The 26,101-nt window shown below is 44.1% G+C and overlaps 1 protein-coding gene across 8 annotated transcripts in view; it reads left to right on the top strand.

Moving 5' to 3' along the window:
- Positions 1–26,101, top strand: part of MTHFD1L (methylenetetrahydrofolate dehydrogenase (NADP+ dependent) 1 like) — a 197,178-nt gene that overhangs the window by 164,436 nt on the left and 6,641 nt on the right. For all 8 annotated transcript variants that reach the window (XM_033867839.2, XM_073789737.1, XM_073789738.1 and 5 more), the window contains one exon: positions 24,436–24,556. In XM_033867839.2, the coding sequence (XP_033723730.1) occupies positions 24,436–24,525 (90 nt within the window). In that variant the 3' untranslated portion in view covers positions 24,526–24,556. The remainder of the gene's footprint in view (positions 1–24,435; positions 24,557–26,101) is intronic.

Here is a 26,101-nt window from a genome sequence, read left to right on the forward strand (position 1 = left end):
TCAAGGCACGTAGATTGGCATTTGCCAGAGCAGTTTCTCAAGTTTACCTGACCCTGCATTTCAGACACTCAGCCTGGAGGTTGGCTGTGCTCTCTGTCCTGAGGACATGTGTACACATCATCCATGAGGTGGTAGGGAAGGGCTCTTCCTCGGTACGTTGCCTAATGCACCGGGGAGTCAATTTCATTTACAGGTAAGTCAGTGTTTCCAATGGATTTGGGCTCTGCTTGGTTCCAAATTCAAATCCTTCATATATTGTAGGAAGGGAACAGTAGAGACTTGAAGAAGGACATTAGGATTTAAGTGAAGGGCAAGGCAAGCCACGGTCAGCAAGCGGACGTCTCTTAGATAAACAGCACTGAATTTGTGGGAAGCAATTCAGAAAAATCTGCTGAAAACACTTCAGTTAATATTTACATAGTAAAGAATCATATGCATTGCCCCGGGGTGGGTTATGGACAGAAGGTAGAGGACCACATGGGTCTGAGAAAAGGGAGCTCTGGAGAAGACGATTTTATTGTCATCACCAGGAGAGTCCAGGGCAGAGAGTTCTGTCCTTGGCAGTGACTAATCCTCTTCCTTTAGATGCACTTCAGATACTCAAGCTAATGGTGATGATTCATCAGGGCATTCGAGCTTAATGAATGCATCACTGTGCGACCACACAAATGCCTTATTTCTGATTCACTCATACAATATTTATTGAAGAGTGCTGTGCACTAGGCCATGAGAAACAAACAAACAAAACAACAAAAGGACTGGACCTTGCCCTCATGGAGTTCACGGGCTAGTGAGGGGCAGCAGTTAAATATATTAACACCTTAAAGAGCCGAGCGCTCTTTCCTCCTGAGAGACAGAGGGATGCAGAGGTGCCCCAGAGCCCATGGGAGCAGATGGCACTGGGAGCTGGCAGGGTTGGGGAGCTCAGGCTGGGCATGGGGTTGCCTCATCCTACTTGTGAGGGATGAGAAGAGGCTAGTCAGGTGACGTGGGACAGGAAAACAACAACACATAAAGCATCAAGGTGAGACGGAACGTGGTGCTATGGTGATCGTGTGTGCGGGCAACAAGAGATTTGGACGGAGCGAGAGCAGTGACACTGGGCAGGAAGCTAAGGCCCAGGTCGTGCGAGGCCTTGAGGGCCAAGCTTAGGAATCAGAACTGAATTCTGCAGGACCTGTGGATTTTAAGCAGAGCAATGTCATCACTGTGTTCACAGTTTAGAGCCATTTGGAGAGAAAGGAGACCACAGGCATGAATACCTAGTTAGGAGGTGGTAGTACGGATAGTTAGGAAGGCGAGAAGCGCACAGCCTAGCCTGCAGCAGAGCCAGTGAAGGTGAAGGAGGACATGGATACCAGAGGGATTATGGGGGTAGAATGAGCTGGACTCAATAAGCAGGAGAGGGGAGGAGAGAATTCAGAAATGGCTCAAGGGCTTCCCTGGTGGCGCAGTGGTTGAGAGTCCGCCTGCCGATGCAGGGGACACGGGTTCGTGCCCCGGTCCGGGAAGATCCCACATGCCGCGGAGCGGCTGGGCCCGTGAGCCATGGCCGCTGAGCCTGCGCGTCCGGAGCCTGTGCTCTGCAATGGGAGAGGCCCGCGTACAGCAAAAAAAAAAAAAAAAAAAAAATGGCTCAAATGTCTGACTTGTTCCCCAGGTGGGTCTGATTGTCGTTTACTTAGATAAGCAAAAAAGGAGGACAAACCAATTTTAGGAGGCAAATAATTGTGTTGGGGGAACCCAAACCACCCCCAGTGATTCACTAGAGGGACTCAGCATATAGTCATACTCACAGTTACAATTTATTACAGCAAAAGGATACAAAGCAAAATCAGCTAAGGGAAAAGGCACATGGGGTGAAGTGCAGAGGAACGTAGGCACCCTCTGCCTGGCACTCACCAAATTCCAGGCTCCCGCAAGAGAAGCAGGTGTTCAGTATAAACCCTTTCAAAAGCCAGGTTCCCAGATGCCAGCCTTGCAAACAGGTCTAAGGGTAGCTTTCTCTCTTCCGCACGATAGCGAATTCCGTTTTGAACATTCTGAGTCTGAAGCATTTGTTGTAAGTTCAAGTGAAGATGTCCACTGGGCAATTGGTTATTGGGTCTAGGGTTCGGTAAAGAGATCTGGGCTATAAATTAAATGTTCTGGAGTCATTAGCACTACTAAAACGAGCATCACAAAGAGAGGAAGCCCACCCCTGGATGTCTCCCAACCACCATGCTGGAGATCGTCCAGTTCAACTCTCTCATTATATAAATGAGAAAACTAGGACCCTACTAACTAGGACCCTACTCTGCGGCTTGCCTGTGCTTTTTTCTGTTTCATGTTTGTTGCTCTTTCCATCATTCTGCACTGCCTTCTCAAAATGGCTAAGTCATACCTCACCCAAAATGAATAAAACGGGATTTAGATGATAAAACAGACTTTGTAAGTTTGCTTAATGCAACTTACTTCACAGTGAATCCTTGGACCCTAAAAAGTCGAGTTGATCACATCGAGGCCTCCACACGGAAGAAATTTCTAAGCAGCCGCTAAGTCAACCATTCATGGTCAATCCATCTGGATTATCAACGGGCAGCAAATTATTAGGACCTTTCCCATCTCTTTCCTCTTGTGTCCATTCAACAAATTTTTATGTTTCCACTCTGTTTGCCACTAGGAATAAAAAGGTGAATGTGGCAAAGTCTTTGCCTTCACGAACTTATTCCCTAGGGTCAGGAAAGAGAAAAACACAATATATTAGCGGTGTGTCGGGGCAAGAGTGTGGGCAGGGTGACCCCTTGGATATGGGAAATGGAAAGAAGTCAAACTCAAAACATGTTAGGTTTTTGCTTGAAGCTCTGATAAAGGATAAACTGGAACTTGAAAACTGTCAAATGAGGTTGCTGCATATTTACTTAGTTTTGGATTTCATTCCTGGGTGGCCTTAAACTTGGATAGACAAGTACTAGAAAGCAATGTTGACTGGAGTTCTGTAAGACATCCATTGAACTCAACACATGTAAGTCGGCTTCGGTCTTAGAAGTTAACTTTGGTGCCTGAACAGGTAACCTCCTCTCATGCCCCCTCGAGCCCTTTTATGGCTAGATTGATGCATTCACATGTGTTTGCTGCTTTCTGTGTGATTATTAATAGCCCATTTTGCATTATTCTAAGTTGTCTCAGGGGATATCATGTAATATGTACAGAGTCAAACTTAATGGTAGAATGTCGATTTTAAAATAAGTTGCAGGTCATTTGTATAGTCTCAAAATGCATATTAAAAAAGAAACAAAATATTTCCCTCTTGAATCTTTATTCCTATCTCAGCTTCATTTACTGCCTCATTTGTCATCTAAGCAGTCTTTGTTCTTTCAGCTTTCAAACATAATTAACTGATGGTGTGCAGCGTAGCATAAGAAAAAGACTGAATATATTGTAAGATAGTAATCAGGTGAAACACCCATCTTTCTTTTCTTTTATATTTTACCAACAAATATGTCTTATGTGGATGTAAGGGCAGTTTGCTTATTTCCCTGTTCAGAATTTTTGTGCTTTTAGCATAACGTTTCCTTTCCATTAAGCTGGCCAAATATAATATTGACAGATTCATGAAGCCTTCCATCTGATACTGTTGTAAACTTATGCAAATATATTTAGACAGTTAAGCGAATAGAATAATTAAACAGCCAGATGTCAAGAATGGGAAGTGGCAGTGTCCATCACGTTATCTGGACTCAAGCTGGAAGTTAATGAAATTGGAGCACGAATTCAAGTCTTTGGTTTTGAAGGTATATTTTCAAATATACCTTCAAAACCAAAGACTTGAATTTGTGCTCCAGTTTTTTTTTCAAGAGGGCAATAATTTGAATAAAACGCAGTGTAATATTATAGTTGTTGCAGGGAGTTATGAGTATTCCTGGGAGTGTTCGTTTCCAGCACATGCTACTTAGAATTTGAAAAGATATTCAGTGTTTCTTTGTCATGAATCTTTCCACTGGGACCAGGCCACTCCTGGATGAACTCACAGATTGAGAGTTTCTCAAAATACATAATCAAATTGTTGGTCTTAAAAATATACTATTTTAAAGTCTTGCAAAATCAAAGAATGAAAATAAGGTTAATATTTGGCAGAAATAGTCAATTTGAGGAGTTGTCTCTTTCAAAATTCTGATTTCACTTACAGAGTTCGCTTCCAAAAAAATTCACTTTGCATGTCATAAATTAAAATTTTTTCTCTTTGTGCCATTCCTTAAATTCCTGATAAATTTCCTTGAAGTGTTAAATTGTTTTTAACTTGTTGGAAATAGAGGTTTGGTAGGTTTGGGGTTTTTAAGTGCAATTTAGTGAAGACTGGTTTAATACTCACCATAGTTCCAAACAAAAACCTTAAAATATTAAACGAAATCATAGCTTATAACTTTTCAAGGTAGCAAATGTTTGCTAATCTTGAAAAAATGTGTTAATGGTCGTAAATGACCTCCTGCACATTTCTTTACACTTTTGGACCTTTGGTGTGATTTAATTTAGGACCATCTGCAGTGCCACTCCCGTCTCACAGCCATGGGTAGGGGCCCACGTGAGCAAAGGAAGAGCTGTTCATGCAAGCGATTGAGCAGACATGCCGACCCTTGTTCTATGGGAAGAGACCACCTGCCTGGGACTCGGGCCACCGTGGCTCCACCTCCCAGGCAGCTTCTCAGTGCTCTCCCGCGTCCCCCGCAGGGCCCGCCCCGCCGAACAGCCCCTGCTCCAGGCTGGTGGCCCAGGCAGGGGCTCCTGGCCAGCGAAGTCTGACCCTCACTGTGCTCATCAGAACTCGCTTTTCATGGCATTAAGAGAAACTCAACTCAAGTGTATACAGAAAGAAGAACTGACCTAGATAACAGAGTTCTAGGATCGTCTGGCTTTAGCCACTGCTGCCTTCCGGCTTCAGCTGTCCGTTTCTCAGCCCTGCCTCTCTGGAAGGGATGCCCTCCATATCACAGAGTGACCTACTTCAAACGTAAAACCCCACTATCCCAGAGGAAGACAAACCTTGTCTCTCCCACAGACTGCCTATTGGTACGGTTGACCCTTGAACAACGCCAGGCTTAGGGGCGCCAGCTTTAGCACAGTGGCAAATGCACGTATAGCTTGTAGTGGGCCCTCTGGGTCTGCAGTTTCACATCCACAGAGTCAGCCAGCCACGGGTTGTGTAGTTGTGTACCATTTGCTATTGGAAAACAGCCCTGTGTAAGTGGGCCTGCTGCAGTTCAAACCCGTGTCGTTCAGGGTCAGCTGTATTCAGGAATCCCCTGACGGCCCTGTTTGCCGCACATCCCCGTCCTGACCCACCAGTGTGTCCAGTGACTGTCATGACCATCCTGCGGACGAGGCAGAGGCAGACCCCCCTGCACCACATGGAGCCCCCCTACGGGTACCGAAAAGCCGGGATAAGAGTGCCGGTCAGGCACGACCGCCAGAGGCTACTGCTCAGACTGTGTGTGGCCTGTAGAGTGAATAAACCGTGTCTCCCACGGGCCAGAACGACTGTTTGTTTAGTTAGAGATAGAGGTTGGCGTGGATGAAATACGAAGTCATTTAAAAACATAACTCAATTTATACTCTCTCCTCCTCATTATGCATTTTCATGTTGAATGGACTGTATGGACCCCATGGGAACCATTTTCTACTTCAAAAAGGGGTCTCCATACTCGCAACGATTAGGTAGCATTGGGTTTTTTTAAATAATGCTTTGGCTTGAAAAGAACCACAGGAAAAGTGCATTGGTCCTTCGTCTGTTGCTCGCCTTTCCCCAGAGTGCATCCTTTTTGTGGTACTTGAGTCCGCCATCCTCACCAACCCTCCCCCAACCGCATCCCCTCAAACTTAAGGTTTCTCATCTTATTCCTGCAAAATTCCTACAGTTAGTCATCTCATCCCTCTCCTGTTCAGCTCCTTAAAGCAGTGTGTGTAGGTGTTTGTAGTCCACATTAGTGTTAAAAACGTATCAATTTCATTATTATAAAATCAAATTATATTCGTTTGATCAGTTTAAAATATCAATATTTATTTAAGCAGTTCTTTCAATCGTAATTTTTGTTAAGCCCATAACTAATAGATACCAGCTTGTGACACTGGAAGTAAGTGTTAATAAAGTTTAAGGTTGGTAACATATATACACACACCTGTCTCCATGTACTGATGAAGTGAAAGCTCTCAAACCCAGTGAGCCAGGCTTACCCTGTGGTTGGCTCTTCTCCAGGAACTGGAACACGGTGGCCGCTTGCCAGCTTGGCATCACCACTGATTCCTTTTCTTTCTGCTCATGCTGTGTGGACACCAGCCAAATGAGCTCTCCCGTCCCGTGTATTGCGTGTGGACTTCTGGTGCATGTAAACCACGGAGGCTTATTCTTGACTGCACGTCTGTAACTCAGTGAGGCTCTAAGGGAGACGCAGGAGGACTTGAAAGGAGCATTTGAATAAGAAGTTTATTTTCAGGGATGGCAACATAAAAGAAATGAGAAATGCTAATAAACACGCAACACAATTCCAGTTAACTCCATCGGCAAGAGAGGAGGCTTTGGGTAAACAAACCAAAGTAACAGCTAGAATTCAGATCTGATAACTGGGTTTTGATTAAGTCAAAAGACGGCAAAAGGGCTTCCCTGGTGGCGCAGTGGTTGGGAGTCCGCCTGCCGATGCAGGGGACACGGGTTCGTGCCCCGGTCCGGGAAGATCCCACATGCCGCGGAGCGGCTGGGCCCGTGAGCCATGGCCGCTGGGCCTGCACGTCCGGAGCCTGTGCTCCGCAACAGGAGAGGCCACAACAGTGAGAGGCCTGTGTACCGCAAAAAAAAAAAAAAAAGATGGCAAAAGATCGTTTTTGCTGCTCCTCCTACTGCAGCAACAGAGGCTCGCCTCCCCAAACACACCCAAGTGGAAACACCACGTTGTGATTCTGTGGGGACCTGGTGCATTTTGCCCAGTGACCCATCAAGAGGAACTTGAGCCAAGATCTTACCAGTGATGGAGATGGAGGCACCTTAGGGTTTTCCAGTGTCGTTTTTCACTTTTTCTTCTTCGACATGGTTATTAACGCTACCAGATCTTTCAAGTCCTGAAGTATTTTCTTGTGGCTCCAAGTAGCTGCTACAGGTTAGGTTCTTGAACTGAGGGTCCAGTTACAACATCCATATGCTTCCCAGCCCACTCTCTGACCTTCATTCCTTTTCAGTACTTTTTCAGACTTGTAATGTTTCCATCCACTAATCCCAGGAGACTCAATATTCTGAATACTCAGCCCAGTTATTTTTCTTTCAAAAAAATAGAAATTAAGCTTGATATGGATTGCATAAATTTTTTAGGTTAAAAATCCTTTACTCACAACTTAAGACAGTTAATCTTGACAGCATATAAATGCTAAAAATGTAAGAACTTCCTTAGGTAGGCCAGGACCTTACCATTTCCTCCTGCACTTAGTGGTGTCAACAATGATGCATTTGCAGGAGGGATCGTCAGTGGCCTTAAGAATAATATCAGTACTAGTCCACGGCCTTATTTCTTTTGAACTCGGCTCCGTTTCTCTGAAGCACTGATCACAGTATCCAGCTTTGATTCCTTTCGTGTGGACTTCTGCCAGTTTGCCTGATTTCATTAAGTTTTTGGAAAGGGCTAAAACTATGGTATCGTTTCATTGCAATCCTTACATCAATCATAATTTGGGATGGTCTTGGTGAAAGATGAGGAATTCAGACTGGGAGGCTGGAGCAGGCTGGTCTAGTGGTGAGGGGCTGGGGTGCGGGGAGTAATGATTGCATGTTCCAACTCCAGGCACCTCTACCTCAGGGTTTTTTAGTTGTGGCTTCACTCCAAAATGATTGCAGTTATAAGGCCATACTCAGGTATATAGAAACCATGCAATTTTTTTAAAAAATTTTTAATGAAGGATAGTTGATGTACAATGTTAGTTTCAGGTGTACAGCACAGTGATTCAGTTATATATAGATATATATAGAGAGAGATTATATATGTTCTTTTCCCATACAGATTATTACAAAATATTGAGATATTGAGTGTAGTTCTCTGTGCTATACAGTAGGCCCTTGTTGGTTATCTATTTTATATATAGTAGTGTGTATATGTTAATCCCAACCTCCTAATTTATGAAATCATGCCTTTTTTTTTTTTCGGGCGGGGGGCTGTGCTGGGTCTTCGTTGCAGTGCACGGGCTTCTCCTTGCGGTGGCTTCTCTTGCAGAGCACGGGCTGAAGGCACACAGGCTTCAGTAGTTGTGACTCGCGGGCTCTAGAGCGCAGGCTCAGTACTTGTGGCACACAGGCTTAGTTGCTCCACGGCATGTGGGATCCTCCCAGACCAGGGATCAAACCAGTGTCCCCTGCACTGGCAGACGGATTCTTCCCTGTGCCACCAGGGAAGTCCATGCCATTTTTAATTAGGCATTTATCCTCTCTCTCTCTCTCTCTCTCTTTTTTTTTTTTGAATGGGGACCCCCTGATCTTCCAGGTTTACAGTCAGGAATGGTAAGGTATAGCCAAGGATAAGCAGGTTACTCCCTTGCTGACTTGATAGTCCAGAGGACTTTTAGATGATGGCTGTTCATCACAAAAGCTAAATACCATAAATTCTAGCTTACTCCATGTTTTTTCCCTTTACTACTCTTCACCCTTGACCGAATTTTCCATTGTCTTGTTTTCCTGTTGCAATCCTCTCCCGGGGATTTATAACTTTTCATCTTAGGAAAGTGCCCCTCCCCGCCTTCCCCCCCATTATTAGCTAAGCCACTTTGCTCTGGCAACTTTATTTTGTCCAGTGGGCCTCAGTGTTTCTTTTCTAAGAGTGTCCTTGGTTCTATTTAACTGGCTATCCAGGGATCACTTTCCCTCTTAAGGTCCCTCTGGTGACCCTCTCATCTCAGAGCCCATCTGGGCCTTTGGTGCCACTTGCCCATCAATCCACATTACCAGGGCCAGGTGTAAAAGGACATCAAGTACTAGATCACCCTAGCTACCATTTCAGAGTTCTCAGATCATTGATTCCTCAACAAGTCTCATCGATACATTGAACATGCCATAGAACCTGTGTTTTCTCTTGCAGTGCATAGTAGAACACTACCTCTTAAAAATCAGTGATACACAGAGGACCTGGTTGGTCAGTAAGAGTTCATCCTTTCAGCCTTCAGATGACACACAGATAGATAGGCTTCCCACCTCTAACCCAAGTGGAACAGAAGGTTTTGCCCTCTGGTGCAACATGTCACATCTCTAAGAACTCAGGTGTTTTCCCAATCAAAGAAAATTAGACTTCAGGGAAGCCCCCTGGGGTTCCAGTGGTTAGGACTCAGCATTTGACTGCTGTGGGCCCGGGTTCAATCCCTGGTCGAGGAACTAAGATCCCGCAAGGCCACGTGGCACAGCCAAAAAGAAAAAAAGAAAAGAAAATTAGACTTCAAGTAAAACGTTTATCTAGAATCTACAAATTAGGTGTTAGGAATTTTATTTTGCAAATGAGAACTCCATGAATTAAAATCTTTGAAGTAGATTCTAAGTAAAAAATACTATAAATTAACATCCTCCCACTAAGCATCTTTTAAACTGAGAATGACTGTCCCCCAGCAGTCTCCCAAAACATTGAGAATATGCCAGGTTAGTGCCCTTGACCTTTCACTTTTAGAAAATGTGTGTTCTGTTGAACCAGTAATCTAGATTCAAACACCATCACCCGCCTCTGTCTTTTCAGTTGACACCTTCACTTTACTAGTTATAAAATGTTTTTGGTGTCTTTAGGGAAAGTTAAAGAATACCCACAATCAAATTCTTCATCTGTCTTGGTTTTCATTAAATCCTTTTGTCTGTGACATTGTCTTTTAAAACAGAGATCAACAAACATTTTCTGTAAAGGGCCAGATAGTAAATATTTTAGGTGTTGCAGCCCAAACAGCCTCTGTCCTCACTACTCAACTCTGCTGTTATAGTACAAAAGCAATCACAGACAATATACAAATGAGTGTTGCTGTGTTCCAATAAAACTTTATTTGTAAAACTAGACAGCTGGCCTGAGGTATGGTGTATGGGCTATAGTTTTCCAACCTGTGATTTAGAAGAAAGGAGAGGTCCATGAAATTTCATGTTTGGGTAGTAAGGCACACAGAACTGTCTCAGGACCGCCTAACCTCTTTCCCATTGGGAACTGTTTTGGGTTTCCCAATGTCCCTAAGTACTGGTGTGAATAAAATGAAAAGGGCTGAGATGCTGTTCCCTGAGGCAGATAGCCAGCCCTATTCCTTTCCCGCATGGAAATCCCCATGGGCTGCAGGGAGGGGAAACAGCTGGTCTGGGAGCACCCAGCGAGCCCCAGTTTATAGAGGGAATTCAAAGCCCTGCTTTAGGTCACTTTGCCTCAACTCTGAAATATAACAACATATGAAATATAAATATTATTTGTAGACTTGCCACGTCTAGTAGACATATGTACTTGAAATTAAATTTTCATAGAATATTACATCGTGATAGGTAGAATGGTTGTGGGGGTGGGGATAGAAGGTGGAGGAAGTAGAAATTGGAAGGTGATATTGTAGTCAGAAAGGGACACCACACAAAGCTGGCAGACGTGTGGTACTGACGGAACTGTTTTCGGGTGTACAGTGCATCCACATTGATGCTTCGTGTTATTTATGTGCAAGTACATGAAAAATTCAGGCTTTATTGGCTTGGTTCCTGTGGGAAAATAGCTGATGGGCTGATGGTATCACTGTCCTTCAACACGCTAGAGAATTACTCAGACACTCGTCAGATGCCTGGGCCACATATTTATTTGAAAATGTGCCATCATGGGAAGCTTTCATTCACCAAGGTCACTGAGAGGGCAGCAGAGGGAGGCCTACTGAACTTCAAATGGTTCTTGCTGCTTGTGTCAGTAGCAAAGCAACGAAGGAAGGATCTGACGTGCCAAAAGAAGAAAAGTTCAGAGAAAACTGACTTTGTTTTTGTTTTTTTTTTGGCGGTACACGGGCCTCTCACTGTTGTGGCCTCTCCCGTTGCGGAGCACAGGCTCCGGATGCGCAGGCTCAGCGGCCATGGCTCACGGGCACAGCCGCTCCGCGGCATGTGGGATCTTCCCGGACCGGGGCACGAACCCGTGTCCCCTGCATCGGCAGGCGGACTCTCAACCACTGTGCCACCAGGGAAGCCCACTGACTTTGTTTTGATTGAGAAAAGCAGATAGCTAAGCAGCAAGTATTTTCTTTTGTATTCCTGTTTTTCAGTTTATAAACATAAACAAAATGTGTATTACCTTATTCCTAGTCATTTCTACAATTTCTCTATTTTTTTCTATTAGTATAATTTTATTCTTGGACTACTTATCTTAAAATCAAATTCTGTCATTATATGTAATAATATGTTTCCAATAACCTTGCTCTTTAATTAGGTACACTGAGTGGTGTCACCTTTAAAACCTCCATCAAAGGGAACAGTGCATAGCTCCCACACAGGGCCAAGAAGGTCTTGCCTCAGTAGTAGGGGAAAAATTAATCCTAGACTAAACACAGTTCTGGTCCCACCCAACAAAGCTTTAAAAGAAAAACCCCCCAAAATCAAGTTGTTTCCAAGTAACTAAACTGTATCCCAGGACAGAGTATAAAAATATTTATAAATACAAAAAATACAGTATGCAAAAAGATAAGATGTCTGACATCCAATTCAAAATTAGCAGGCATGTAAACAAGTAGGAAAATACAAACTACAGGGCTTCCCTGGTGGCGCAGTGGTTGAGAGTCTGCCTCCCCATGCAGGGGACACGGGTTCGTGCCCCGGTCCGGGAAGATCCCACGTGCCACGGAGCGGCTGGGCCCGTGAGCCATGGCCACTGAGCCTGCGCGTCTGGAGCCTGTGCTCCGCAACGGGAGAGGCCACAACAGTAAGAGGCCCGCACACCACAAAAAAAAAAAAAAAAAAAAATACAACCTATAATGAAAAAAATCAACCAAAATTAATGCTTAAATGACACAGATAATAGCATTAGGAGATAGGGACATTAAAACAGTTATGAGTTTTGTTTTGTTTTGGTTTTTGTGGTAATCACAGCCATATCAGTAATCACATTAAATGTAAATGGTCTAAATACCCAAATTAAAAGACAGAGATTGTCAGATTGGCTAAAAACACAAGATCCAGCTATATGCTGCCAACAAGTAACCCACTTTAAATACAAAGACATTAGTAGGTTAAAGGAAACCGGCTGGGAAAATGCTAATAGCGATCAAAAGAAAGCTGGATTGGTGTCAAAATAGAACTAGAGCAAATAATATTAACAAAGATAAAGAGGGTTGTTTCATATTTTTAAAGGGGCCATTTCATCTGGACATAACAATCCTAAGTGTTTATGCATCTAATAACAAACCTTCAACATAGATGAAGGAACACTGCAAGGAAAAATAGATAAAGACAGAAATATAGTAAGAGATTTTAAAACCCTTCACAGAACAAATAAACAGAAAGTTAATAAGGATATTAGAAGACTTGAACAACACTATAATCCAACTTGACCTAACTGGATTTAAAGAACACTCTACCTAACAATAGCAGAATATACACATCCTTTTCAAATGCAAACAGAATATTTGCCAAATAGATCATATTCTGGGCCACAAATTAATTTTCAGTAAATGTTGAAGGATTCAAATCATACAAAATATCTTCTTTAACCATAGTGGAATTAAATTAGAGATCAACACTGAAAGACATTTGGAAAAACCCCAGATATTTGGAAACTAAATAAGCCACAGAAAAGGAGAAAACATTTGCAGATCATCTATCTGATGAGGACTTGTATATGGGTGATAAATACATGAAAATATGCTTATCATCATTAGTCATTAGGGAAATGTAAGTTAAAACCATAATGGGATGCCACTGTATAGCTATTAGAATACCTAAAATTAAAAAGACTGACCATACCAGATGTTAGTGGGGATGTGAAAACAATTAAAGTCTAAACATGCACCTACCGTAAGACCAAGCCATTCCATTCCTAAGTGTTTACTCACAAGAAATGAAATATATGTCCATAGTAAGGTCTGTACATGAATGTTCACAGCAGCTTGTTTTGTAATAGCATAGAAGAAACTTTACACTTGACCACATGCAGCTTATCGTATGCCACGCTGCTAGATAATTCACTCTGTTTTTAAAATAAAGTTGCTGAAAGTAGAAAAACAAGAGAAAAAAATTTTAAAGAGAAAGTTAAGTCCATTAATTTTTTTAAAAATTTTCTATGCTGCATAACAAATTAACCACAAATTTAGCAGCTTTATAATAACACCAAACCCAGCTTAGCTAAGTTGCCCGCTTCAGGCTGTAGTACTGCCGTCAGCTAGGGCTCCAGTCTCATGTGAGGCCAGGGATCCTCTTCCAAGTTCACAGCTTGTTGGCAGATTTCAGTTCCTTGCAGCTGTAGGACTGAAGGCCCAGCCTTTTGCTGGCTGTCAGCTGGAGGCTACATTTAAGTCTCAGAGGCTACATGTGGTTTTTACCACCCGGTCTTCTTAGACCCTCTCATGGCATGGTAGTTTATCAGAAGCCAGCACGGGGGAAAGTTGAATCTGGTGAGACGGAAGGACCCCATCACTTTTGCCGTGTTCTCCTGGTTGGAAGTAAGTCACAGGTCTCACCTGCACTCAAGGAGGGGGAGTTACTGGGAGTCACCCTAGTGTGTGTAAACCGCAATACGGTACAGCACATGGAAACAGAGACAATAGAAAGGAGTCTCCAGGATCATGGCAAAGGGAGATGCCACCGTCAGCTGTTTAGTAGGCCTACAGGATGAAGGGCGCCCGCAGGATGGCCGCGAGGATGACTAGTCTCATGCGTGGGCATATGAAGGGAGGACCAAGACTGTCAGAGTGCATTAGTGCATGAATGATGGGCCTATAGAAAGCTGAACTAATGAAGATACAAGACAGTTACTAACTCTAGGAGAAACAGGAGTTGTACAAGAATGAGAATGTAATCAGAATACGTATGATGGCCCTTCTGTGAATAATATTTACATTGTCCTAATAAATCCTGATCAGACCAAAAGTAATGACAGCTCTTTATTTGAGAGATGGAAAGTGGAGGTGGGGGAGCATGGGTAGTAGGATGTCAAAGAGCTAAATCCTCATCTTCTGTGTTAGAAAGCCAATAGATAGCATCTGAAGTTATAAATCAAGAAAGAGCAGTGATGATAAAAAGAGCTGAGGGACCTTTCTCACCTTCTGAGATGGCCCACACTCTGTCCTGTGGAGTGTGTTTCTCTCTAAATAAATCCACTTCTTACCTATCACTCTGTCTCTCACTGAATTCGTTCTGCGATGAGACATCAAGAACCTGAGCTTCATTAAGTCCTGAGACCAGGTAAGGTCATGGGGGCCGAAGACTCCCAGTTCTGCTTCGTAAGTGAAGGTTAGCCAGAAGCGCTCAACCACCAGATCAACTGGAACCTAAGGAATGACGATGTTGACCTTCTCTGATTCTTGTGATGTCAATCAAGTTTGGACGCAGTCGATGTCCCAAGCCCCTTCATGAATATGCATGTACGCTTACCTTAAGACTTCCCGGTTTTGCTGCTGGGGAGACATTGCTTTGGGAAAGATCCCCGGTGTTCTCCTTACTTGCTGCAAGTAATAAATCCTTTCTTCCCCCCCAAAAAAAAGAAAGAGCTGAGAATGGATAGTGGTTGCCTCTGAGGAGCTGGAATACAGCTGGGGTGGGGCAGCAGTGGACAGGGAACTGTCATTTTTTATAGTATGCCTTGAGGGACAATGTGACCTTTTAAGCCACGTACATGATTTACTTTGATAAAAATTAGATTTACAAAACAGAAATCCATCATGTTGCTCTCTTGATGTTTCTCCTTACTTTTAACACATGCTGTGTGTTTGTGAGAAACAGAAAGAGAGCAAGGTACATGATTTATGAGTGATTTCAAGATACTTGGTCCACAGTTTTCTTTTTCTCCCACTGCATTAATCCAGAGGAAGCAGGTCTGACAGCTGCAGCATCCCTGCCGTGTTGGGGAAGCCGGGTGAAGAAGGGGAAAACGCGGGAGGGACAGCGGGGTGCTCACCTCCCAGGCAGGATCTCTACCCGCCAAGTCCTTTAATTATCGTCTGCCCTTGCAGTGAGAAAAGGCGTTCTGTTTAGAGAAGCCTTTGCACGTAGCCCAGTTAGGACTCTTTCCGTCCAGGAATTGGAGAAAGGTAAAGTGGGGAAAACATGTTTTGTGGATATTCATGGAAGTTTGTAGAGGGAAGGAAATACCCACATAAGTACGACGTGTTCATTTGCTAGGCCTGCCATAGTAATGTACCGTGGACTGGACTGCTCAAACAGCAGGTTTATTTTCTCAAAGTTCTGGAGACCAGAAGACCAAGACCAGGGTGTCATCAGGGTTGGTTTCTCCTGAGGCCTTTCCTTTGTGCCCGTGCATCTCTGGGCTGTTCCTCTTAGAGGGACACCAGCCCTACTGGATAAAGGTTCCACCCTTATGACCTCATGTTGGAGGTTGGGGCTTGAACATATAGATTTGGCGGGGGGAGCGGGGGGGACACAGTTCAGTCCATAACATACTGTATATAGACCCAGTCTGAGGTCCTGAGCGTTCAGCTGGGATCTGGTCTGAACCACCTAAAGGAAAAAAATTTTAAAAAAGAAGAGAGAGATGGCAGAACCATATAGGCCTCTAGTATTTAAAATAGTTAAATTAGGTGGCAGGGTGGTCATGAATTCTTTCCTAATTCAGTTTCCTGGTCAAACCTTGGCTGGCCAAGTGTCCGGTTAGTAAACATTAGATGAGATAACTCCTCCCCTCCCCATCCAGGCTCCCCCAGACCACTCCTTTGCCTCTGTCCCAAGAGAGCCATAAAGGGGACATTAAAATAATGGATACAATTTCCCTCTGTCTTGTTCTGTTTTCCTGCTGCTGCAGCAGCTTATTATCTCTGGGGAGGAGCTTTGCCGGGGTTGGAGGAGGGGCGGGGGGAAGAAAAGGGAAATGCTAAATTACATGGGCAGCTGTGTCTTCTGTAACAAGCTCCTCTGTGGAGAAAAGGACCAGCTCAGCTAAGTAAAGGCAGTTTTCGTGACACCCCCCACCCCGCCCCGCCCGCCTCCTTCTCTTCCCTTCCCCTTCATCTTCTCTCTTCTTCCAGGAGTTACAGAATAATGACTTAATTGCTAATAGGACCTTGGGATAAAACGCACGCCCAGAACATCACAGTTCATTTTCAGAAGATGAGCTTCTCAGAAACCAGAATTTGATTGCTTGATATTGAGTTTCCAAACAATGAAACGTTATAAAATTGGTTTGTTTTGCCAAGGCTGGCAGGGTTCTCCTGGCATGCCACCTGTCCATCGAAAGGCTGGAGAGGAAACACTGCAAAAGTTCAAGCAGAGAGGAGCAGTGTGTAAAGAATTGAATTTGTGCTTCTCTTCACAGCATCTTCTCTGGCCTACACAGAAAGAGTAATCCCCTCTTCCTAAAGACTGAACTCAGTTTAAAATCATACTTGATTTTAGCTCGTCACACTTCTGAAGGTTTCTCTCTTAAAATAACCTTTGTCATCAGTCAGAGGCCCCTGATTACTTGATACTTAGGTCTTGGTTATTGGGTGTAGCGTCAGATTTGATTGTCATTAGTAGAAACAACAGAAAGGGGCTCTTTTAAATTGTTTATAGAGCAGGAAAAATTAGGGGGAAATCTCAGAACTAATGAACCCTTTTTTCTTATAAAAGAAACATAATTATTCACAGTTCAGATTTGTTTTCAAGTCTCCTTTTTCTGTGTCTATCATAATAACAGCACTGTACTTCATAGAGACAATTATAGTTGTACCTCCTATAATAAAATAACAATTGTATCCATTGTGTATTACACACTAAACTAGGGTCCTTTCTTTATCCCATTTTAATTTTGAAATAGAGCCTATCACATAGATCTGTTTATATTCATAGTGTATTTCCAGGTACAGAACCAAGACTCAGTGATGTAACTTACCCAGGTCCACTGGCAATACGGGAACGGGGCCCTTCCCCTCACCCCTCAGAGCCACCTGGGTTACTGCTGCCCGTCTGACTTCAGTTACCTCTTCCAGCCTTTGTGCTCAACGTTCCCATTCCTAACTGGTCCAGGGAAAGTCACACAACTGTCCTGAGGCCACTTCCACACCTCTCAGTGGGGCTACGCAGACCTCTCCCACCTCACCTGTCTCACAGGGCTGTTGGCAGCCTCAGCTGTGGTCCTTATGGTGAAATGAGGAGAGATGGGGAAGAATCTCCACCGCCCCCCAATGGAAATGGAAGAGTGAGATGTGAACAGTGTAACACCTGTGTAGATATGACCTTTATCTATCATTTTGGCAATGGATAAGATCAAAGCATATGATGAATGAATAAGAACAAAGTAAGTGAGAGAGGAACCAATTGGTTGGTAAACAGTAGCAATGTTTAACAGTCATAAGGTATTTTACTCGCTGCTGACTAGTGTGACTAAGATGTAATTTGGAAGATACCACCCCGGGTGTAAGCTGTGTAACATTTTCTTGCATAAATATTAAAGTTTAAAAGGAATCAAGACTAAAATTGTAAAGTAAATGAATTTTCTTTACAATTCATATAAATTTATTTACACAAATACTGTAGCTGAAATCTCAGTAGTTTGATAGGACGTGTATTCCCATTGCAAAAGCAGCTCATAACATTTCTTTGTGCAGTTGCAGCGCACATGTTGCCACCGAGGGGCAGCGACACTAAATGCCATGATGTAAGGGAGGCAGTGGCAGTAGGGTTCAGTGGTTAGAGCTAGGGCTTTGGGGTCACACTGTCTGCTTTTGAATTCCAGCTCAACCAGCTGTTAGCCGTGTGATTTGTGTTATTATGCTTTTCCTCGTCTTGTTTTCCTAATCTGCAAATTGGGGATAATGAAACTGTAATAACATGCACCTTGTGGAATTGTTGGAATTAAATGAGATACAGAGCATGGAAAGCACTTAGCAGAGTCCACCACTGGGTACCAAACTATTGTTTTGAAAATTGGTAAATAAAAGAAAGGAATCGGGGGAAAAAAATGAGTCGCTGAAGAGGACGTTCTTTCTCGCACTGGATATCACAGGGTGTGGCTATGATGTGGCCTGGAGCTGCCCACACAGAGAAGAAAGCCTGGGGATGAAGCCAACACCAAGAGGACAATAGAGAGAAGGCCTGGGGCTGCATTATGCCACCTCTGGTCTTCCAGGCACGGAAACAGGAAGGACAGCGTCTTACTGAGCAAGCCAGCATGGGGCTTTCCTGGCAAGCATAGTTGAAAGCTGACTAAGGATACCGTCCTTAAAATCAGAACAAAAAAAGAAAAATAAATTATTTGGTGGGGGAAAGATGCACTCAAATGCCGAGTGGTCTTTGAACTGAAAGCTCTTAGTCCGTTGTAATATTTGAGATGCATGAAACGTGCTGAACTTCTTCGTTTCCTTTGTCAATATCCAGTAGGTCAGACGCCCTGCTCGCATTTATTTTTCTTTTCTTCTAAAGAACTCTCCCTAATCTCTCATTTTCCAAAAGGCAGGGCGCATTGACTTTACAGTTGATCCTTGAAGAACAGGGGTTAGAACAGGGCGGGTCCACTTCTATACAGATTTTTTTCAATCTAAATATGACAGTAGTGTATCAGTCTCAACAGTCCACGGTCTGCACTGGTTGAATCTGCGGATAGGGAGGAACCTCGGCTACCAAGGGCCAACTAAAAATTATCCTTGGATTTTCAACCCTGCTGGGTATCAGTGCCCCTAACCCCACGTGGTTCAAGGGTCAACTGTAGAATGTGTTGGCAACAACTCTTCCTGGGTCTCCCCACTCAGCCACATTCCTTTGTTTAGAAATTACCCCAGTTGCCTCTTTTAAGTTTTACTCTCCCTGAGAATCAGATTTCAGAATTGTACATGTGGAATTTTCCAGTTTCTGTACGTAACTACATAAATACATGTTATTTAGTCACATGGCTTGTATAAGAATAGAACATTTCTTGGGAGTTTGCACAAGACATTGTTTACAGGGGTCACCTCCAGGAAACAGTATTAGGAGAGCAAGACTTGGCTTTTTAGTTCTATTATTTATTACTTCTCAGTTGAAAGTATTTTCTTTTTGAAAGTGTTTTTTGTTGAAAGTAAGTTTTTTCTAACTAATGGAAAAGTTAGTTTGGAACAGGCTTCTTACCACTAAGAGTTATAGTTTGCTTTACGAAAGAAGAGAGAAATAACCGTACTTGCTCAGTCTTTTATTCAGCGCCATTGAAATAAATTGGAATAGTCGGAGCTCCGTGATACTGCTCCAAGATGTGAGCACGATAGAGTCATCTTTACAGTGATTGAACTTGACTTCCATCTTCGAAAGTCAGACGTTAAGAATTTATTATGTTCATTCTTTTTATATGAAAAGCAAAGAATGAAAAAGATTTTCTTTTAACTGAAAAGTAAAAAGTGACTCGACTCGAATGATCTGCTTAATGGTCTGTCCCTTTGGAAGCAGGAACCAGGTCCTGGTCACCTTGGTATCCCCATAGTGAGTGCTCAGCAAAGGACTGTGGGTTGAATAAAGCCTCACTGCCCTTTCGCACAGGAACAGGCAGTCGCTGGCCACCAGGAAAGATAACAGGCACTCTGATAGGACACGCCCCCAAGCGCCCAGAGCATCCCTGGCAGTCACGGGCCGTGCAGGTGAATGTTACCTAACCCAGAAAGAAATCCCAGAGCCTCCGTCACCACTAAGTCAAGCAAGTGGAATCCCAGTGGTAGCAGCACTGTTTTCATTATCATGATTTTTTTTTTTTTTTTTTTTTTTGCGGTACGCGGGCCTCTCACTGTTGCGGCCTCTCCCGTTGCGGAGCACAGGCTCCGGACGCGCAGGCTCAGAGGCCATGGCTCACGGGCCCAGCCGCTCCGCGGCATGTGGGATCTTCCCAGACCGGGGCACGAACCCGTGTCCCCTGCATCGGCAGGCGGACTCTCAACCAGTGCGCCACCAGGGAAGCCCTATCATGATTTTTAATACCTCTCTTCTTTCCTTTTGCTTGATGTTTATACCGGCCATTTTTCCTCTTGCATCATCTTAGTTTAATTATCTAAATGACCATTAGATGTAAACAGTTCTGTCCCTCGTGTCCAAAGAAGAGGGAGAAGGGAAGAGACAAAAAATCCAGTCCTTGGGCTTCCCGAGGCACTGTACTTATAATTCAGAAAATACTTTTGCTCAAGAGTTTAAATGTTTGAGTTATTATTTCATCAAAAAGAATCTTTTTCTTTAAATTGCATCATCGTGTAGTTTACCATTGTAGTCTCTTTGGTGGTTTTTTTGGTTTTTTTTTTTTTTTTTTTTTTGGCTGTGTTGGGTCTTAGTTGCGGTATGCAGTATCTTCGTTGAGGCATGCGGGATCTTTCGTTGCGGTGCATGGGCTCTTCCTTGCAGCGCTCGGGCTTCTCTCTAGTTGTGGCGTGCGGGTTTTCTCTCTCTAGTTGCGGCACGCAGGCTCCAGGGCTCGTGGGCTCTGTAGTGTGGCACACGGGCGTAGTTGCCCCGCAGCATATGGGATCTTAGTTCCCTGACCAGGGATCGAACCCGCATCCCCTGCATTGGAAGGGGGATTCTTTACCACTGGACCACCAGGGAAGTCCCTTTTTTGGTTGTTCTTAAATTTTTGCAACAAGATGATGGGTGTTCGGCCATATTGGTGGAGGAAAGAAATGTATAGAAGGGATTCCCTTTTAGATCATGAACTGAAGGAACAGTGAGTTCAAATGCTTATTTCTTTTCTGAATTACAACAAATCTGAATGATGTATCCAGTAGGAAAAAGCAGTAGATTTAGGGAGAAGTCAGAAAAGAAATTATTTCACAAACACAACAAAATTAACTACAACGATATTTTGGTTAAGTGGTAAGTATGATACTATCACTTTATGAAACAGATTTTTAGGTAATTTTTCTACTCATTCTAAGAGTGTTTTACCCTTACTTCTGAATGACAAGTTTTAGGTGTATGAATATTTTCTCTTTGCTGGTGTTAATGAATGTTTATAAAGGCTATTCCTATAACTCGTCGTTTCTCCAAAATAAGCTTAACCCGAAATCAAAGATTTGGAAGATTCATTGTAGGTAAAATTAGGCGCATGAAGGGCAAAAGCCCATGCTTTTCAGCCTTTGTAAAAGAATCCATTAAGGCAGCATGACAAGTAAGTACGATTTAGTGGCCCCTCATTATTTTAAGCAGGGGGCCTTCTTCAAGGGCACACAAATAAGTCAACAGAGATCACCACTGACCCCAGGCGTGGGCCCAGAGGTCAACTGCCAAGGGCTGTCCGAATTCTTCTTTCCTGCAGTGCTCTGCTGACTCTTGTCTGGGGTCTCCAATCCTTTGGTAACAGAGTGTTTTTTATTGGGAGAGAATCTGATGCGAATGTGTAAGGTCTTGTTAACATAATTCCATACTGTGTCTGCTCAGCAGGACTTTTATTTTAAACATAGATGGACTGGAGGTGGCTTTGTCTCCAGGGCTGGGAGTCCCCCAGCTCTGCACACTCCACATGGTTCCTGGTCAGTTGTTGCTCATCCCGAATAAGTAGGGATTCTTGATTCTTGAAAGTGACGATTGCATCATTGGAAAGGAACATGGGAGTCTTCTGATTGATCTCATTTTTCTCCCATTTGAGAGAAGTAAGTTGAAAATAGAGGAAAGACATTTCATACTTCCTGGCATTTAATATTTTGGCTACTTAGAAAAGCTCCCAGTTTTGTGACAGTATCAGAATGACCCAAAGATGCACGCGCTGAGTCACTGCAGCCTGTGGTTCAGCTCCAGGAAGCGTGCAAATCCCACTGCCTTTGTCGGTCTTGGTCTTGCACCAGCTAAAAGTGAATGGTGGAAAGCTGAATTTTCATGTCTGTTAAAAAAGCTTGTAAACAAGCAGGCAGTGCAATTGTGTTATCCACAATAGAAACTTCCATTATAACTTTGCTCAGATGAACCCCCATGCACTGCCTTCGGGCTTCTTCCTGGGTTTTCTCACCTCATGTGGATTTAGATATGATCTGCCTCATACTGAATTCTGCCCTGGAGTGAATAGTGTTGCAGCCTCAGAAGCAGCAGCAGTCAAGTCTGGGTAGCATCCTCACCCAGATACCTTCGACCTAGAGACTTATTTTAAATTAGAGACAGAGCAGCTTCACTGTGGCTGAATGCGGTCACTCGTTCCTTAAACTATAAAACGCTGGTTGCTTTTTCCAAATCCATATCCCCACACAGATTATAAGGGCATCTTAAAATGCTCATGTCAGAACGCGGTTAGGTAGGAAAATTGTTGTAGAGTAACTGGTATGAGTTTTGTAGCCCAGGAAACTGGAAAAAATATGAACAGTTCCCACCGATGTCCTTTGTGTTTGATGTTTCAGGGCTAACACATTAAGCGTGGGTTTCTTTCTGGGGTCTCCTAGGAGCAGCGACTGTAGTAACCAGAGAAAAATGTTACCCCCCTGCTAGGAACAGAAACCTCAGGAGGAGAAGTAACCATCCACATACCTAAAGTTTTAAAGTACAGGAAATCCCCACCTACAAGCAGGTTGTGCACCAGAACTTTATTTGTAGTTCATTGCTCGAAACCCAGAGCACAGAAAATCCTGAAGACGTGCTATCAGTGGTGCCTGTATTCCAGGCAGGCCTCAGAAGCCTTTTTAGCCCATAATATACTAAACGCGATCCTGTGCAATCAGCCAGACAGGAGCTGGCCACCGTATACCACAGTGTTTATGTGTCTGGCCACATGGACCCACCTCACTCACACTCTCGTAGCCCAGGTGGTTATGAGGCCGCAGGTGCACGGGTTTCCTCCTCGACCTGAGCTCGGGCCGGGAAGAAGTAGCAGCACTTGGTCAGGGGTGAAAGGGCTTTCTTCTCTCCTTCCTCCCCAGCACCTCACCCCCTTCCCCAGGAGCTCCCTTTCCCGGGGCTAAAGGGGGTGGGGGGAGGCATCCTAGGCCATATTGACTAAGCCGGGGCTTCTCAGATGGAGACGTGCACACAGATCTCCTGGAGATATGCTGAAATTGCAGATTCTGATTCAGTGGGCCGCAGGTGGGCCCTGAGATCCTGAGTTTCCCACAAGCTCCTGGGTGATACCGATGCCCCTGGTCCACAGACCCCAGTCTGAGTAGCGAGAGTCTGTCAGCATCATCGGGGGGAAGAGTGGGCGTCAGTGAAATCCTGTCCCGACAAAAAAGGACCTTGAGAGTGAGAGACCGGAGGTCTGTGACAGAGGCCTTATCTGGGTTCCTTTGGTGTTGAGAACTTCCAGGCTGGTGAGAAGAAGTGGGAATACTAAAATCGATAAAGAGCAGCTCATCCAAAATCCTCACACTCCGGGTTCTAGACCCATGGTTAGTGTGTCAGCATCACCAGGGGAAACCGGCCAGCTTCCCCAGCTCGTCACCGGGGGTCTCTGGTGCAGGTGGACAAAGCGCTTTTTGCAAAACCGATCTAGACACAGTGCAGCAAAGCAGTGAGAAGCACAGGCCTGGTTTTAATTCCGTCTCCACCACTGACCAGCTGTGTATCCTTGAGCCCATGCCTTTATGCCTAAATGTCCTCTGTCCTCCTCAGTAAAGTGAGGCTAAAATGAGTGCCTACCTCTAAGGGTGATGGGGAACTCAAGTTATTATCTATGTAAAATTCTGAGTATAGAGTGCCCAAACGGTGGTGGAGGCAGCAGTGGTGGTGGTGGTTATATGAGTAATTTGAGATTACAAATGTGGAGTCCAATTTCCCATTTTGCTGTTTATTACCTGTGTGGCCTTGGGCAAATGACTTAACACCTCTAAACGTCCATTTCCTTCCTTGTAACATGGAAACGATAAAAGTATCCACCTCATTGAGTTTGGGGGACGATGCAAAAAAAAGCATTTACACAGTGCCTAGCACATAGTAAGTTCTCAATAAACGACAGTTACTGCTAGTAAAGTAGACCAGCTATCTGGAGAACAGGAGTTTTCAAACTGTGCTCCAAGAGTTGAAGATTTTACCGAAATGTGTCTTGGGGGTTATTCATTATTCATTCCTTCCACACCCACTGTCCCCTTCAGCCAGAGGGGCTTATCTTTGCTGGGCTTCAGCACTAAGATTTGACTTAGTAAAAAGAGTTTGAAAATCACTGTTTTGGAGCTATGGTATGCTGTGGGAACATGGAGGGATTTCATTTCCTTAAACAAAGATTGGAATAGCAGATGGTGAATTTAAAAATATACATGTATATATAACCCAAAGTTACATGAGACTGAATTGAATTATATAGTAAATTTATGTCGTTAGATGTACAGTGTCCAGCGTGATCCCCTTGCAGCGCTGGCTAATATATAATCTTTTGTTCTCTCCCCCAGATGAGCACCATGCCAGGACTGCCGACTCGGCCCTGCTTCTATGACATCGATCTTGATACGGAAACAGAGCAAGTTAAAGGCTTGTTCTAAGTGAACAGGATTTTCACAGGACTCAATTCAGGTAGGCTATTGTGCTTTTTACTTTTTCTTTCTTTCTTTTTTCCCTAGTTCAAATCTCTTTTAGTTTTATTTTGTTTGGTTTTTCTGATGTTTACTACAGAAATGGTCTGATAAGTAATTTCCTCACTTGGTTACTGTGAATTCCTACCAGGTTACAGCCATGCCCTGGGTCACTCCTGGGTGTGGATATGCAGTGAGATGGTCAGGTCCTTGGTGTGCCTGGACCCAATTCCAGTGAAAGTCAGTCACACTGTCTCTGAATATAGATTTGTTTTAAGGCATCTCTTGCTATAACAAAGGAGCCCTGTAAATTCTTTTTCGAGAATTAAAACTAATATCTTCTGTCATTAACTATACCAACTATACCTTCATCCCACGTATCTCTTGCTACAGAGTTAGAATCATGTGATATAGGACTCCAGTATGATCATTTCCTGGGGCTGCCATAACAGGGTCACAACTGGGCAGCTTAAACGACAGACATTTGTTCTCCCACAGTTCTGGAGGCCAAAAGTCCAAAGTCAAGGTGTCATCCGGGCTATGCACTCTCTGAGATTCTGGCAGAATGCCTCCTGGCCTCTTCCTAACTCCTGGTGGTGCCCATTGATCCTTGACATTCCTCTGTCTCCCTGTGTGTCTCTGTCTTCCTTAAAGGACACCAGTTGCATTGAATTGCGGCCCACCTTATTGACCTCTTCTTAACTTGATTATATCTGCAAAGACCCTGTTTCCAGTTAAGGTCACTCTCAGAGGTACTAGGGGTCAGGACTTCAACGTACCTTTTGGGGACACAATCTAACCCATAACACTGTCGCACAACAGGGGGATTGGGCTCTCATACCACTGGAAAGATTCATAGAGGTGGGACAGATCGTCTACCTCCAAGGGTCCTGTGAGTCACAGGAAGCACAGGGCAGCAGAAATTAGAGCCCTTGATGATTCAGGGTCTGCGCAGTGTAAGAGGGTTGGGCTTGTCTTGGCGCTGGCTTAGGCGGCCCACAGCGGGGGGCCTTTGGTCTCATTCACGTCTGTGCCTCGGTCCTGCAGCCGCAGGCACACCTGCTGGCTTCTGTCCCAGCTTCCCATCACGAAGAAAAAGGACCCCCCCGCCCCCCCCCCCCCCCCGCTGCAACCCTCCTCCCTGGGAAACTCCCAGTCAGAAGTCTCAGAGACTTGGAGCTGCTTTTCCCTATCCCATATATCAGACAATTCCTCACCATATTCTCAAGACGCATTCCTTCCCCATAAACACCCCCATTCCTTCTTCCTACTGCCTCCCGTTCCGGTTCCTTAGCCCAGCACCCGTCCCTCTTGCCAGTACATTCTGGGCCTTCCAGATGACCTTGCTTGACCTAAAGACCCTCCTTTCCAGTTGTCCCTGAGTTACGCCCTGAGCCGAGCACACAGGACTCCCGCATTTGTTTGTCTGACTATCAGTAGTGAACGTGGGGAGATTTTTTTTTTTCTTTTTTTTTGCAAGTCTTTGTTACTAAAACACTGAAGACTTAGGCTATGATGAGGAAGGTAAGAGACACATTAATACAAG

Source organism: Tursiops truncatus, chromosome 12 (genome assembly GCF_011762595.2).
Source record: "Tursiops truncatus isolate mTurTru1 chromosome 12, mTurTru1.mat.Y, whole genome shotgun sequence".
NCBI lineage: Eukaryota > Metazoa > Chordata > Mammalia > Artiodactyla > Delphinidae > Tursiops > Tursiops truncatus.